Source organism: Podarcis tiliguerta (genome assembly GCF_965153285.1).
Source record: "Podarcis tiliguerta genome assembly, chromosome: 1".
Taxonomy (NCBI): Eukaryota; Metazoa; Chordata; class Lepidosauria; order Squamata; family Lacertidae; genus Podarcis; species Podarcis tiliguerta.
This window is the reverse complement of record NC_139534.1, coordinates 68,059,217-68,074,598: the sequence shown is the minus strand read 5'-3', so window position 1 is coordinate 68,074,598 and position 15,382 is coordinate 68,059,217. Positions and strand designations below refer to the sequence as shown.

The 15,382-nt window shown below is 39.1% G+C and overlaps 1 protein-coding gene across 3 annotated transcripts in view; it reads left to right on the top strand.

The window, feature by feature from the left end:
- The window catches only part of SBF2 (SET binding factor 2), a 228,968-nt gene that overhangs the window by 186,814 nt on the left and 26,772 nt on the right, over positions 1–15,382 (top strand). For 2 of the 3 annotated variants that reach the window (XM_083456131.1, XM_083456133.1), the window contains 7 exons: positions 2,421–2,548; positions 5,040–5,215; positions 5,733–5,878; positions 5,993–6,191; positions 10,583–10,779; positions 13,559–13,693; positions 14,583–14,678. In XM_083456131.1, the coding sequence (XP_083312257.1) occupies positions 2,421–2,548; positions 5,040–5,215; positions 5,733–5,878; positions 5,993–6,191; positions 10,583–10,779; positions 13,559–13,693; positions 14,583–14,678 (1,077 nt within the window). The remainder of the gene's footprint in view (positions 1–2,420; positions 2,549–5,039; positions 5,216–5,732; positions 5,879–5,992; positions 6,192–10,582; positions 10,780–13,558; positions 13,694–14,582; positions 14,679–15,382) is intronic. The other variant, XM_083456132.1, reaches the window with a different exon arrangement.

Genomic DNA, 15,382 nt, shown 5'->3' with positions numbered 1-15,382 from the left:
CATATCCCAGTGCCTAACCGCCAGTACAAAAAAGTTGTGGCGATTTGCTATGAGGTAGGCAAAAAACCAAGAGGCTGGTGCCAATCTGCCAAATGGATAAAAACTCCTACCAGGCCCCCTGGTCAACCAGGGCAACCAACCAAAGTCCATAGCAAGGTCAAAGCATAAATATGACCTAAAGGGAGGGAGGGCGGGCAGGTGATCCGACGACTCCAGGGAAACAGAATGAGGCGCGGGGCTGCTGCGGCCGCTTGAATGCAGCTAGATCTCGCCCCCAACCCTATTGGCTGGCCTGGTGGGCGGGGCGCGGCAGCCGGGTGAGTGATGCAGGGGAGCGAGTACACCCCCCTGCTGACGCGGGAAAGGCTCCTGCTCACAACACCTCTCCTCTGGGAGGAGGAGAGGCTTTATGCTAAGCTGTGGTATAGCATGACATGTGAAGGTCCTGGTTATACGTTAGAGCTATCTACATTATACTCAGAAGGGACCCATTGAAACCAATGGACCTAAATTAATCATGTTCATGATTTTAAAGGATCTACTCTGAGTAGGAGAAACATGTTAAAAAGACAAGAGCAACTACTCAAGGATTACCTGGATTACTCACATGAATAAAAGTAGATGGATAGATGGCTGGATGGTTGGATGGTGGCAGATATGCACAAATAATATGGAAACTTCATCTTCTGCAGGCAGAAATATTGAGTACATGACCTTTATTATCATTGGCTACTAGCACAATAGTTATGTTCTGCCTCTGCTGTTGGAGGCAGTAAGTCTCTGAATACCAGTTCCTGGGAATTAAAAGTGGGGTAAGTGCTGTTGCACTCATGCCCTATAGGCATCTAGTTGGCCACTGTGAGATCAAGATGCTGGACTAGATGGGCCATTGGCCTAATCTAGCAGGCCCTTCTTGTGTTCTTATATACAGGATCAAGAAGTTGGTGTTACATGTTTAAACCGAGAAAGTTGTCAATCGGTGTTCTTTGCTTGCATTTGTAGCAGTTGTAAGTTCTGAATTACAGTTCATTTATCTTATTCCTGGCTTTTTTTGTGGCTCTTATGTGGCTAGTGTTTAACTAGTTTGCCATGAGTGTTAGATATATAGCCAGTGAATGAGAAATTAGTGAACTGGTTTCTGCAACAACTCTTTCTGCCAGAATGGAAAGTAATTTGAATCTATATAATCCTTCACTTTATTAAAAGAGCAGAAATTTTAAAAATTACAGTATTTTAAAATGTCATGAGAACAAATAATGTTAACAATTTTTAAAACTGCTATCTTGGGCTAATGAAAAAATAGCAATTATTTATTTAACAATTATCTTATTTGTTTAGTGAAAATTGTAACTGTAGCTTTTTGAGGATAAGAATTCTACTTTGAAATCTCTGTGAGTTACATAAAAATAAAGCAGTGTGTTCCAATTATTTCTACAGGCTGCAGAAAATAAATATGTAGTGAGAGCGATGCATCAAATATTTTGTCATTTGATGCATCACTTCTTTAGTGCACACATATTTATTGGGATAATACATAGACTTAGTTCTCATTAACATAGTGGTGGCTTGAACCGAAGACTTAAGACACTAGCCAATAAATGCCAGGTTGAGGGTCAGCAACTTCTGTATCAGCAGCAGGTGACAAATCTGATATTATACTGACTTCGCATAATTGATATGACAGTGATACACTAGATACGCCATTTATAATGTTTGGAATTCATGTATAAAAGTGTTGCCACATGTTAACACTTTTATATAAATGGCTCTTTCCACACAACCAAAAGTGCCCCACGAAACAAATTTTCCCTTTTGTTGCAAAACTGTAAACTTTGACCCACTGCCACTAGAGCTATGCTTGTCATCCCATAATGTACAACTTTTCTAAATTCATCTTTCTCATGAAGATAGCCAAGTTGCTGAAATTGCAATTGAGCAATCTCAATTAAGCAATCCTAAACACATTTTTCTTGGGTGTAAGCTTCACTAAACACAGCAGGAGTTAGTTACTTACTTACTTACATACTTGTAAACATACATATGCTGAATATCTGTCAAAATACATTTTAATGTAGTTTGGTGTAATTGAAGGAATAGATGTTACAAGGCATCATGTTGATTTTTTTTAAAAAAATGTTAATGTTAATAAAATAAATCAATTGATTCAGTTTGGTAAGCTGACTGAGGAAGTACAAGTTCCTTTTTTTTTTTTTTGGAACTGATAGGCTCTTTAACATGTCATTCATGAAATGAGCTCAGTATTTTGATAGACGTTCCAGCTTTGATTATGGCTTTGACTTTGTTGCATCTTTTATGCATCTGTGTAAGACTGATCATACATATTGAGTAGAGTATGTAAAATATGAACAGCTCTGATAACTTGAACCGTGACTCAGTGCTCCTCTGACTAATATTCTTAGTGGGAGAACAAACTGTTATTCGGAGCGTCCCCATTGCCTCAATAACTAAGGAGAAGAAAATTACCATCCAGAACCAGCTTCAACAAAGCATGCAGGAAGGGCTACAAATCACCTCTGCTGTGTTTCAGGTAAAATAAAGCTGCTTAAAGTTCATAGTTTGTTGGTTTTTTTGGAACACTCTTACTTCCTTCTGCATGTTATATTTACAATATCACCAATTCCAAAATAAATCAACTCTCATGTCCCTGAACTTTCCACTAAGAAAGTCTGCCTATAAAGGCCACAATCAAACACAATTTTAAAAAATGGAGGCAGCCAATGTTGTTGTTATGTTTGTTCTTTAAAATAAATAAAAAGTGTTGTTGTTGTTTTAAAAAAACTCCCGCACAATTAAGTTAACTTAAGCCCTGTTAGTTTAACTAAGGTTTTAAGGTTTTATTATTGTTAACTACCTTGGACATCTTCTGTAGAAAAGCAGAGTATGAATTAATTCAACTGAAAAGAGAGATCATCTTAAAAAAATGGAAACCATTACAACGATAATAGTTTTTCCTAGGAGCATTCCTTTTAAGGGCCACATCTGGAAAAATAAGCAACTGATGTTGGCACCACAAAATACTCATTTTGCACAAGAAAACTGGTGATGCTCATATTTCTCCCACTGCAACAGACAAAACTCAAAAACAAATAAAACACAGATCCAAAAAAAGCAAGCACACTCCCCTCACAGCACCAGTGCAAGGCAGATATCTGAGGGCACCATGTTTGGTGACCCCGGGTCTAGGTACACTAGGCAGATGTACCAAGAACACTATTTTAATCTTTGTCACTCAATGCATCTGCCTCAAATTTATGACAGAAATGTAGAGTAAGCTTTCTTAGCAAGGTCACGATCTGGACAATTTTTATGCAACATTGGATGTCATTTTCATAAATTAATAAAGTGCCGTCGCCTTCATTTAAAAATAGGTTGCCCATGACTTGTTCATAGTACAATAGAGAACTTAAGCAAAATGCCCATCAAAGAGTGAAAGTATATATGGAATGTATCCATAAACCTGGGCCATAGTTCTGTGGGGTCATGAGTTACTGTACATGACTTCTGTTTGCCCACTTTTAGTATTGCCTATTTATTTCCAGGCCTTTTAAGCATGGCAGTTTTTGCCTTCCCTTAGTATTGAAGCACCTTGGTTACAAGACATGCAAATAGGCCAGGGGATGCAGTGCCAGTCTCATAAGCAGCTTCTGTAGGAAGGAGAATTTGGGAGAGTCCTGTTCCAGGTTCCCCAAACATACTCTATTATCCTCCACTCTGTCTCAGCTTTCTGATCATAGCTGTCAACTTACAGATTTGAAAATAAGGGACCAGCAGCCTTGAAAATAAGGGACCAGCAGCCAAAGTAAGGGACCTGCAGCCTCACCTGTTCCAGGCACTCCAGTCTTCCTGTCCTCCTGCAGTCTGGTCAAACTCATGGTGGTGGCTTCGAGAACACTGTCCAACCAACTTTGTAACCAGAGGTTCAACTGAATAGAATCTGAATCAAATGCACCACAAGGCCTATGCAGCCTCAACTTAAGATGGCTCCCCGGCCTGGCTTTACACTGCAAAGTTTGCAGCAGCACATGCAACAAAATGGTGACTAGCATTCAAAAAACCTCTCAGCTTGCATTAACTAGCCACACACATGGCATGCAAGCTCCACCCCCCAGTCGTTCTTAGACTTCTTATTGGGTGAGCACCACAGCCAAGCAACACAGTTGGAGCCTCCCTCCTCCCTGGCCGGCAGGGAGGGAGGGAGGGAGAGGAGCTGCTTCCTTTGAAATTTAAGGGACATCCATCAATAAGGGACAGCAGCATGACATGGCACTGGAATAAGGGACTGTCCCTTCAAATAAGGGGCACTTGACAGCTATGTTTCTGATGGCATTTACCCTGCCCATATTTCCAAAGCATTTCAAGAGAAGATGGACAGGCTTGCAAACAGTGGGGCAATATTATGGAAAATAGTTTGTCATTTTGCCCAAATGTTGTGTCTGTTCAACATAAATGTGATACTGATTAATCTTAATTGTTTTTCAAGCAAAATAGCATAGAAATCTTCTGCCTCGTTTTAATGCTTGCATTTTCTTCTCTTTGTTACTCATGAGACAAACCAAAATAACACCTTCAACTTATACCATTCCACATAGTGATGTTGTTTTTAAATAAATACATACAGTGTGTTGGAATAATAATAATAATAATAATAATTTATTTATACCCCACCCATCCAGCTGGGTTTCTCCAGCCACTCTGGGTGGCTCCCAACAGATTAAAAACGGAATAAAATATCCAACATTAAAACTTCCCTAAACATTTAAAACTTCCCTATTACTATTATTGTCAAAACTCCTGTATGATTTTCTTTGATCTTACACATTTTCTTTTGTCTTTTCTAATTTGTAAGCAATGCATTACAAAAATGATTTAATTAACCATAAAGTTTATATAAATTGCTTCATAAATCAGTAATACTACTTTATAATAATATTTCATAATATTTTAGAAACTTGATTTTATATTTCTTATATTTTATTTTACCTTTTATTTTTAATTCATTGCATCTTTTTTATACATAGCTGATTAAGGTAGCTTTTGATGAAGAAGTGGGCCCTGAAGTTGTAGAGATATTTAAGAAACAGCTAATGAAGTTTCGCTACCCCCAGTCCATCTTTAGCACTTTTGCTTTTGCAGCTGGTCAAACTGCACCTCAGATAATCTTACCAAAGCAAAAAGAAAAGAACACTTCCTTTCGGTAAGGAATGGTCCCTTTTTGTATGTTTGCTTCTTTCTTATAAATACTGTTCTACATTATTAGTTTCAAAAAGGGTTCTGCAATGGAGTTATATTTAAGAAGTTTTAAAATCATGCTTATAGCATGATTTAGTAAAGGAGATGCTGCAATATATGTGAGAATTCTAATGAAAATGGCATAATAATTATAATATGCAACATTATGATCACTAAGGTGGGATTTTCTGTATTTCTTGCTCCCAAATCACCTCACCAAATCTTCCTGTTGGTGAGAGAGGGACCTGCATCATGAAAATATGCCTCTGATTATTTGTGAAATACAAAGATTGAGAAAATGCGGCAACAAAAAACCCTTTCATGTACAATATTCATTAGAAGGCATGGGATTAGATTATACTTTGTATATATTCCACATATTTCTCTAGTGGCTGTTGGAGAGGAAGTTCCTAGAAGGGATAATGTCCAGTTTTCCTCTTTCAACCACGATACAGATATTTTGGTTCTTTTCTAAATTGTAGCACTCTTTCAAAAACAATTGTAAAAGGAGCAAAACGTGCAGGGAAGATGACAATTGGCCGACAGTACCTACTAAAGAAGAAAACGGGGACAATTGTGGAAGAAAGAGTGAATCGTCCTGGGTGGAATGAGGAGGATGATCTATCAGGTAAGACAACTTTAGAGGGGCTTTTCTGTAAATATCTGAATTTAGCTAATGTATTACACTCTGCAGTGTGCTTGCTTCACTAAATGTTAAGATAGTAAAATAATACAACTTTAGTTTCAGATGACAGTGAAATGCACGCTAGTGCTACTTTGAAAGCATCAGAGAAATCAACTATGGAACAGCTAGTGGAAAGAGCTTGTTTTAGAGATTATCAACGCTTGGGATTGGGAACTATCAGTAATAGCTCTTCTCGCTCAAAAACAGAGTACTTTCGCATAACGGCCTTGAACAGGATGTATTCTCTTTGCAGAAGGTAAGCCAACTTTCTTGTCGTAATTATTAAAACCACAACCCATAAAATACATTCCAAATGGCATTGCGTTTTGACAAATATTACAAAGCCTTGTTGATGTGAAATATTATTAATTCTAGAAAGGAAGGGTTGTAGCTCTTGCTTTGCAATCCCTGGCATCTCCAGGTAGGGCTGGCAAACACTCCTGTCTGAAATCCTGCCAGTCAGTGTACACAATAGTTAGCTAGATGGAATAATAGTCCAGCACAGTATTTACTAACTTTACATGCCATGACTTCTCACTATTGGCCTTCAGGGTGCTTTTGGCCAAACTACACCCACCTCCCCTGATAACAATCTGGTTCTGAGCCCCAATCTTAGTGATTTGAGGTGGAGCAAACTCCTAATGATTTCATATAGATGCTGATTAGTATTGGGGACAAAATGGTGTACCATGGCACTCTGAACTGTAAATACCAGGAGGCTGAAGAGCAGTCACCCTATGCTAACCTCTGGACATGACCTTGTAAGGTGGAACAGAGCCACCATAACAAAGTGCCACTATGCTCATCCACAGAGTTGGTCCAGAAGAATACCAGTACAGGCCTGAACCCAGAGTGGAATGGATCCAGATAATCAGTCTCATTCAATAATGTCTGCAGTTCTGCCACAATCCTCTCAATTATCCTCCTCCCCCACCCCAAGAAATATTTGCAACTGGGTAATAGTTGTTACAATTGATTGGATCCAGTGCCTGCTTTTTCAGTAGTGGCTGCACCATCATCTCCTTTAGGGCGGAAGTCACTTCCACCATCATGCAACAAAGCATTGAGCACACCCTTGACCCACCAATTCAAGACCCCCAAGCAGAATGTCACCAGTCACAATGGGCAGGGATCCAGAGGGCACATAGTTGGACACAGCCCTGCAAGTACCTCATCCATATCATCAGGCTGCACAAGCTGAAATTGATCCCACAAACACTGGACACTTCAGCTGGAACTCAAACAGTTATTGTAGCAATTAAATTGCTCTCAAGTTGATTGACTTAATCGTCAAAATGATGAGCCAGAGGCTCATCCCCACCAATTAGCAAGACCAGATTCTAGATTCTCCTGACAAAGCTGTGCTGGATGGAAGCAATATGTTTCTGCACCTAAGAAAACAGAATTTGCAGGAAACAGAAATTGTGCCAATTCTGCAGGTAGCTAATAAAAGCATTTGGTTTATCATTTGGTGTTTTCATTGTTGAATATAAAATGCTATTCTGCTATTTTATTTTACTTATTGCTATTTTGCTCTAGGTGGTTTGCCTGTTGATGTATAGAAAAGCTATATAGTTGGTTCACCTTAAAATACATATACACATTTGTAAGTTTGTATAGAATTGTGGAATATATTCAAGAGTTGGGGAAGGTTTGGAGGGTGGGGTGTTACCAGTCAGCAAGCCTCTATCTTTCTGCAGTTGCCAGAGTCTACCCAGCCCCTTTGATAGCCTTTTAGAGACTTAGAATTTCCCATCCACAAGGCTTTAAAGCCCACATGTGCTTCGAGGGGCTAGCAGTGTTCATCAGTAACAAAAGTTGGACAGATCTGGTTTTGTTCTTTCAGGTCTCTATAAACAGGCTGTTTATTGAGCATTCATAGATTTTGTTTGCACAAGGCTTGCAGGGAGGTTACATGACATCGACTATGTATTGAGCACTCTTTCTGATTTGAATCAAAGAAGGAAAGTTATACGAGGTTGCATCAAACAATTGCTATTCTACAATTTATAGTGCATTTTCCCTTCACTTTTCTTACAAGCGGAGGGGGGTGTCAAATGAATTTTGCAGTCAGCCCTGGGAATTTATTTTTCAGAAACATAAGAGCTTCACTTTCCTTAATGTCATACAAGACCATACTGTGCATTTTTCAAAACCAGGAAATATTCATATAGATTAGAAATGTAATTTTTAATCATCTTAACTTTTATGTAAATGACTTTAGACACGTGTTCAAATTCACCTTATTTAAAAACATCCGGAGTCCCTGGAATATTTTCTCTTTCGGCCAGGGTTGGAGTAGAATCTGAAGCAGCTGCTTTTCTTTGTTAACTTGCTCTATTTTTTTAAATAAATTATATAACTAGCAGTTTGCGTACTATCATTTCAGAGCTGTTTAAATGGATTTTGATGCAAGCCAGAGTTGGTTCCTTGTCAGAGCCAAAGTACTGGCAGTGTTTAGTGTGTTAAATTAGAGCATCTAAACATTCTTGCTCATAAAAAGTAAGTGCCTGTAAACAATCAGTCTAGGACAAGTATGAAATGTACCATGCTGTTTCTTTCTGTGTTGCTGTAGTGATCCCCTTGCTGCTTTCAAAGGAACTATTTAATAACACTTAATCTTAAAATGTAATATAATAACATGTTAAGGATTGTGCTGTGAATAATTTATGTTGTTGGAAAGTATCCGCAGGCTTCCTCATTTTCACTTGCCATGGCAAGTGTGCCACCTTCCTCTGGTAAACATGATGAATGATAAAAGCCTTCTTCCTGGCAGTTGTGCTGTAATCTCTGCCCTCTCGCCCAGCTCTTAAGATTGAGAAGAAGGCTGTGGGCTGTTTGGCAGCTGCTGCTTGACTAAGGCACCCAAATACAAACCAGCAAGGGCGTCTTTCTTGGCTCTGGCTAGGCAGAGATGCTCAGGGTGATAGCAGCAAAGCTTGTAGGAGAAGAGGGAGAGGGAAAAACAGAAACCTGGCAACCCCTGTGTTTGGCTTTACTATCAAGCCTCATCAAAAACCATATCAGCTGTTTGTATCCATCAACGATAAAATGATCAAGGAAGAAAATAATAAGTAAACCACTTCATATGCTGGGATAAAATATTAGTTATTTGAATTAATTTGTGTACAGTACAATTGCAAATTGCGCAAGGTTCAGTTCCAAGAGTTCCTTGTACAGTGGTACCTCAGGTTACATACACTTCAGGTTACATATGCTTCAGGCTACAGACTCCACTAACCCAGAAATAGTACCTCGGATTAAGAACTTTGCTTCAGGATGAGAACAGAAATTGTGCTCCGGCGGCGCGGCAGCAGTGGGAGGCCCCATTAGCTAAAGTGGTGCTTCAGGTTAAGAACAGTTTCAGGTTAAGAACGGACCTCTGGAACAAATTAAGTATGTAACCAGAGGTACCACTGTATACATGAAAATCATGTATACCCAAACCCTTGGCTCCACCCAATGGCTAACAGGTGAGGGGCAGAGAGAATCCCCCATACTCCCAGAGCCTGTGTGCCATGCAGGCCTTGCCCAGCAAGCAAAGTGGAGAGCTTAAAAGCTCTTTTCACACTTTGTAACCCAAACCTGCTCAGTGCACAAACTTAGAGGCTAGGGATGGTTGTGCAAGAACTCTGATGACCCCACAATATTGGGTTATCCAGCGCATAACGAGCTCTCTGTCTTGTTTGAGGTTCAATGTCTGCTCAGTGCACCATCTCTGGGATGCTCGTGTGAGATTTCACAGGATGGCAGATGGCAGACCTGGTGCAAGAAGAGCTTTTAAACTCTCCACCTTGCTTGGATTTAACTTGAAGTTTCAACCAGCCTGCTTCCATCTGTGTATAGTTGAAATCACGCAAGTTAAATGTGTGTAAGATGTGATCATACTGTACTTTAAATGTGAGCTGTAAATACAAAAATATAGAACTTGACAAATTCTGATGTTATCATTTCTATTCAGTATGCCAATTTTTATAGTTCAGCTCCATAGTGACCTACCTCATTGTAAAATAATAAAAGCAACACTCTAATTCAAACAAAAAAAAAGCATAAAACCTGGACGAGTTGATATAAAAAAGGGAATTAAAACAACTCAAAAGCTTCATAGGACAGAAATGTTTTAATTCCTTTTAAAAAGGATCCCTCACAGGAGGGAATACCACAACTGGGAAGGAAGGCATTACTATTTATAGGTGAAGGTTTTGCCTCTGTTAGTGATGGGGCAGGCAAAAGAGACCTTTTTATGCTGAGGAACAAAATAATGTGTTGTAAACATTTCAAAAATAATGTTCTTTAATTATATCCCTAAATGATGTAGCAAAGAAAGTTATTCATTATGACAATGCGATCAATAAAATTATAAAGGGAAGTAGTGTGCTTTGTTTTAATCTTGTTATTCCCCTCTTCTTCTGGATCATTAGAGATGGCTCAAGTGGGTAGAACTGGAGCTAGATTTAGAAATGCAAACTTGGCTAACATGATTGGTGGGTTTTGAATTCACACAGTATCTGATTAACTGAAACATTTGGAATAAGTAAGAAGTATTCCTCAATCACATCTGTTTTCCTTGTAACCTGGTACCACAGCTTGGCTTATCTGAACCATCTAATTCTCTCTCTTCCCCGCACCCCCTTCTTATTGATTTAGCTATCCAGGGCTACTAGTGGTACCTCAGTGTGTGCAGGACAGCAGCCTGCAGAGAGTAGCTCGCTGTTACAGACACAATCGCTTGCCAGTGGTCTGTTGGAAAAACTCAAAAACCAGCACACTTCTGCTTCGAGCCGGTGGCTTTCATGGCAAAGGAGTTGTTGGCCTTTTCAAATCTCAAAATACACAAACATCAGGTGAGTGCATGTTTCACTTCCAGGATATTTTGTGGGAAAGAAGTGTCTTCAATATAAGTTTATGCAGTCTGCTTTTTACTATGTTTTTCTAGTTCTTGTCTTCCTAAAATAATGCCCCATGGTATCATAGTGGGTGCCAGCCATGGAATTTAACATTTAGGGCAGTATTCAACTCCTTTGGGTCATCAGTGAGGATTTCTACTTGTGCAACAGGACTTCCTTCCCCAATGTACACCCCATGCTTTGTCCAGATCTGCTCTAGAGGGTGGGATAACTTCTAGAAAGATTTATGAGTCACACCGTGAAAGTGGGGAGTCCCATCGCACAAGTGTAAAAACAAGAGACTTACTTAGTGCTACATTGGACACAAACCATTATAAATACAGGGCCATCTCTTGTATTTCTCCCCTTCTCTCTGAAACATTGCAAATATTTGCATTGGGGCTGATAGTTGAAATAAAAATACTTAGGAGCATAATGGAATGAATGATGGGTTGAATTGCTTATGCGTTCTTGTGAACTTCCTTCTGAAGTGTCTTAGAGAAACCACCATCAGGAAGTGGATACTAGAGGTCATAGACATGCACTAAAATGTTCATCAAACAAGAGAATAGCATGGAAGTTCAGTCCTACAGCAGTCTTATTTGTGATGGCCTGTACCATGTTGTCATGGAATTATGTGGATACCAGTGCCCCCACCCCACCCCCTGGTGCCCTTCAGATATTTTGGACTCCAGCTCCCATCAGCCGCCGGTGCTCAAGAATAATTATGGTTGTAATCTAAAGCACCAAAAGAGCTCTAGGTTGTGGAAGGCTGCTCTGCAGTATCACTCCAGTAAGCAGCATACAGAATGCTTCTCGTTCACTAGAATCTGAGGGGTGGAGGCATGCTGCAGCCTCATCTGGCATTCCCCTGGGGTACAAAATTCCTGTTCTGCCTTTGCGAGGCACAGAGCCAACATGGAGATGAACCTCAGAGTTCATCTCATTTGGAAAGGAGGGAAAGGGCTTATTCCTGAGATAAACATTGGTGTTGCTGGCCTGCCTGAACAACTTGCCCTATGGAATTTCTGAAGAGGACAGTGGATAGAATAATTCATAGTTATGCACAAGTTACATAAGCGGTGAATCATTCAAGAGTTCATGATGAGGATAGATGTTCATGGCTTAAATACTTCAGCATAATCCTATGAATGGCATACTACTTTGTGTGAGTTTGTAAGTAAAATACATACACACAATAAATGAATTTTCCACAGTGGCTCAGCAAATAATCTACAAAGCATAGCTGTGCAAGTTTGTGTGGGTGTGTACTGTATCTACTTTCAATATTTTAAGATACTAGATTACATTACTCCTTAAGCTTAACTACAAGAGTTGAGCAATTTGCAAAAATAAAACATAGCAGCAGAGGTAGAACTTTGGCTTCACCCCAATAGAAAACCACCATACTCAAATCACATCATGTGTAGTCCAAAGTTTGGTGATTACATAAACAGAACTATGCACAAATAGAGACAACCCCATTCTCTACACTGTTTTGGGGGGGCCTCAATGACTGGGCTTGCGGGAGGGCGGGAGAAGGGGGGAAACGAGGAAAAAGGCAAAGTTTTAAAATAGGAATGGGGAAGGAAACAAGTGTAAAAAGGGCCTGGAGTAAAAGGGGTCTGCCTCTAAGAACAAAACTTGTTGTGGAAAAATAAAATGGGTGAGAGCCTCATATGAGGATAACTGTAAAAAGAAGGGTATTTTCATGAAGTAAGCAAACATGTTCCTCTCTTCAGAAATCTAAGTTCCAGCCACCAGACTCAGTCTTTGCCTGTATTTTTTTGCAACCCTATTAATGAGCTATACTCAGGAAGTATTTTGGGAGTAGCTTTTAGCATAGCAAAAGTGACATTCATCATTGGCATGTTATCCTTATTAATGTGAGCAGACATGTTTTTATACGTGAAAAGGGAAGAAATTGCCTCCATAGCCATCAAGGAAACAATATATGGGGGCATGTTAAGTAAACGTCCATAATGAGCTTTTTAAAGGTAAAGGGACCCCTGACCATTAGGTCCGGTCGTGGCCGACTCTGGGGTTGCGGCGCTCATCTCGCTTTATTGGCCAATACAGCTTCCGGGTCATGTGGCCAGCAGGACTAAGCTGCTTCTGGTGAACCAGAGCAGCGCATGGAAAAACCATTTACCTTCACGCTGGAGCAGTACCTATTTATCTACTTGCACTTTGACGTGCTTTCGAACTGCTAGGTTGGCAGGAGCATGGACCGAGCAATGGGAGCTCACCCCATCTTAGAGACAGCAAAAAACCAACAAGAAACAAGGCAGCCGCAGACTCCTCTCCAGGAACATGCACATTAATGTGGTCCTGGTAAGCCATAGTTTGGCGTGTAAACAGGCCTGTTTTAATGGGAGAGTGATGGTATCCTGATATTCTGAAATCAAAATTATTGCCACTGGAATTTATTCTTTATATATTATACTTGTGATCACAGAAGGGTAATTTGTACTTCCCATTGATACTTGGAGGTAGGTTGGTGATCAATAGTGTAATCAAATTTTTTTTGTTGGGTTTTATTTTTAAATAAATTTAAATAAATTTACCATTTAAATAAATTTACCATTTTCTCAACATTCTTTATCATGTCTGGATCTTAGGAGTAATATTCAGCTATCTAAATAAGAGCATACACTGGGTCATGCTTTCACTTCAATGACATGAAATATGCTGTATAAAGGATCAATATAATTTATTCCCTCCTTTGTTTGCATAGCTCCTACATCACTAGAATCATCAAACAGCATAGAACAAGAAAAATACCTTCAAGCCTTACTGAATGCAATTTCTGTCCATTGTAAAATGAATGGCAATACTCTCACTGTCAGGCCAACAATTGCTTTGTCTCCAGGTAATGTTATGCTTTTATATAGCTCGGCTAAATGTAAGACCAGTCTGACTGTGTTATTATTTATTTTGTTTTGTTTCCTAGTTTTATCTCTATATTCTCTCAGTGTGCCGTTGTCTGAATGGTTCACTGTCCACATAGATGACCTGTCTGGTTTTTGCATATAGTTTTTTTTGTGTTTTCTGCATATATTTTTTTCAGGGTAAATTCAAAAGTAAAATGACTTGACTTAAGCAGAATTGTTAATCAATGAAATTCTATTCCATATAGGTGGAAAAAATGTACAGTGCTTATATCAAAGTATTAGAAATTTATGCTGAAGAAATTGATTACTTTTCGTTCTCTAACAAACGTAGGAATAGGGTTTTTTTAAGCAAAGAGACTAAAATGTAATAAGCTTTTTGTAGATAGGTCTTGATGAAGTCATTAAGAAATGCATTAATATTCTATTTCAGTTGTCATGTGATGAAACCTGATAGGGTTCATGAAAGGTAAAAGCTGCTGTCTTAGACACAGGAGCATGCAACTTGCCAAGTATGTCCATTTGGCTTAATCAGTTGGTGAAATCAAGTGTATCTAAATTCTGGCTTTTCTCATAACATAACACCATCACCAAATTGTGCATGCCTTGCTTCATTTGTTGTTAAATACTTTGATTGTGTTAGCCATGCCTAACCTTCTGTGATGCTGCAAATGTATACTTTTTTAATTATGTGTAATGTCTCTTAAATGTTGTAAACTAGCAACAATTAGATATATAAGTCATAAAAAGAACATTTCTGTGTAATTTTAAAAAACACCTCTTGGGCCTCAGGTCAGGATAACAAGTAGGTAATGTCATCTTGCATGATACTGTACTTTTAATCTCTCCATTCTTTTTGACTGACTTTAGGCACTGAAAGGAGGGCTTCAAGAATGTCCACTGTGTTTAAGCAGGTAGTGCCAGGACAGTTGGATGTAAATCTATCCAATAGCTTTGCCCGAGGAGGTTAGTAAGACTAGTTCAAAGCCTACACGGGGATGTAATATGAAAATAATGGTAACATTTGAGGAATTGCTATTGCGTTATCCTTCTGTTTCTCGGTATAAACCAAATACTACCAACTAGTCTACCAAACTACACCTGATCCACTTTTGAGAACAGGCTTACCCTTGCTGAAATAGAAACTGCACATGCAAATGGATATGCATGTGGTTCTTGTGATTGGATTCCTGCAGCCAGCACCCAAGAGCTGTGCATGCAAATTCTGTTCACTAGACTGGGGCTATGCTTTTTAGCAGATGATGGGTGCCACCAATCCTGTCTTGTGAGTGGAAAATTAACTGAGCCCATGCAGTCATTTACACACACAGAACCTATCACAAAGGAGGCGGCAGCAACTGTTTAACAAGCTGCTATGGCCATGCAAATATGTGCACACACACTTCTACAATATGTGGATATCTCCAGGCTAGTGTTTCCACTTCAGATAATAGTTGTAAATACTACTGGGCTTCAGGCAGTTGTAGCTTCTAATTGTTCCATAAGGTAGCTCAAAGGTGAATTGTGAAGAGTATTGCTTTATTTCAGTTACTTGTATCACAAAAATAATGTATGAACAAACTTGTAATGATGAAGTAAAAATTACTTTTCCACTATATTATTATTATATTATTATTATTATTATTATTATTATTATTATACACCAATAA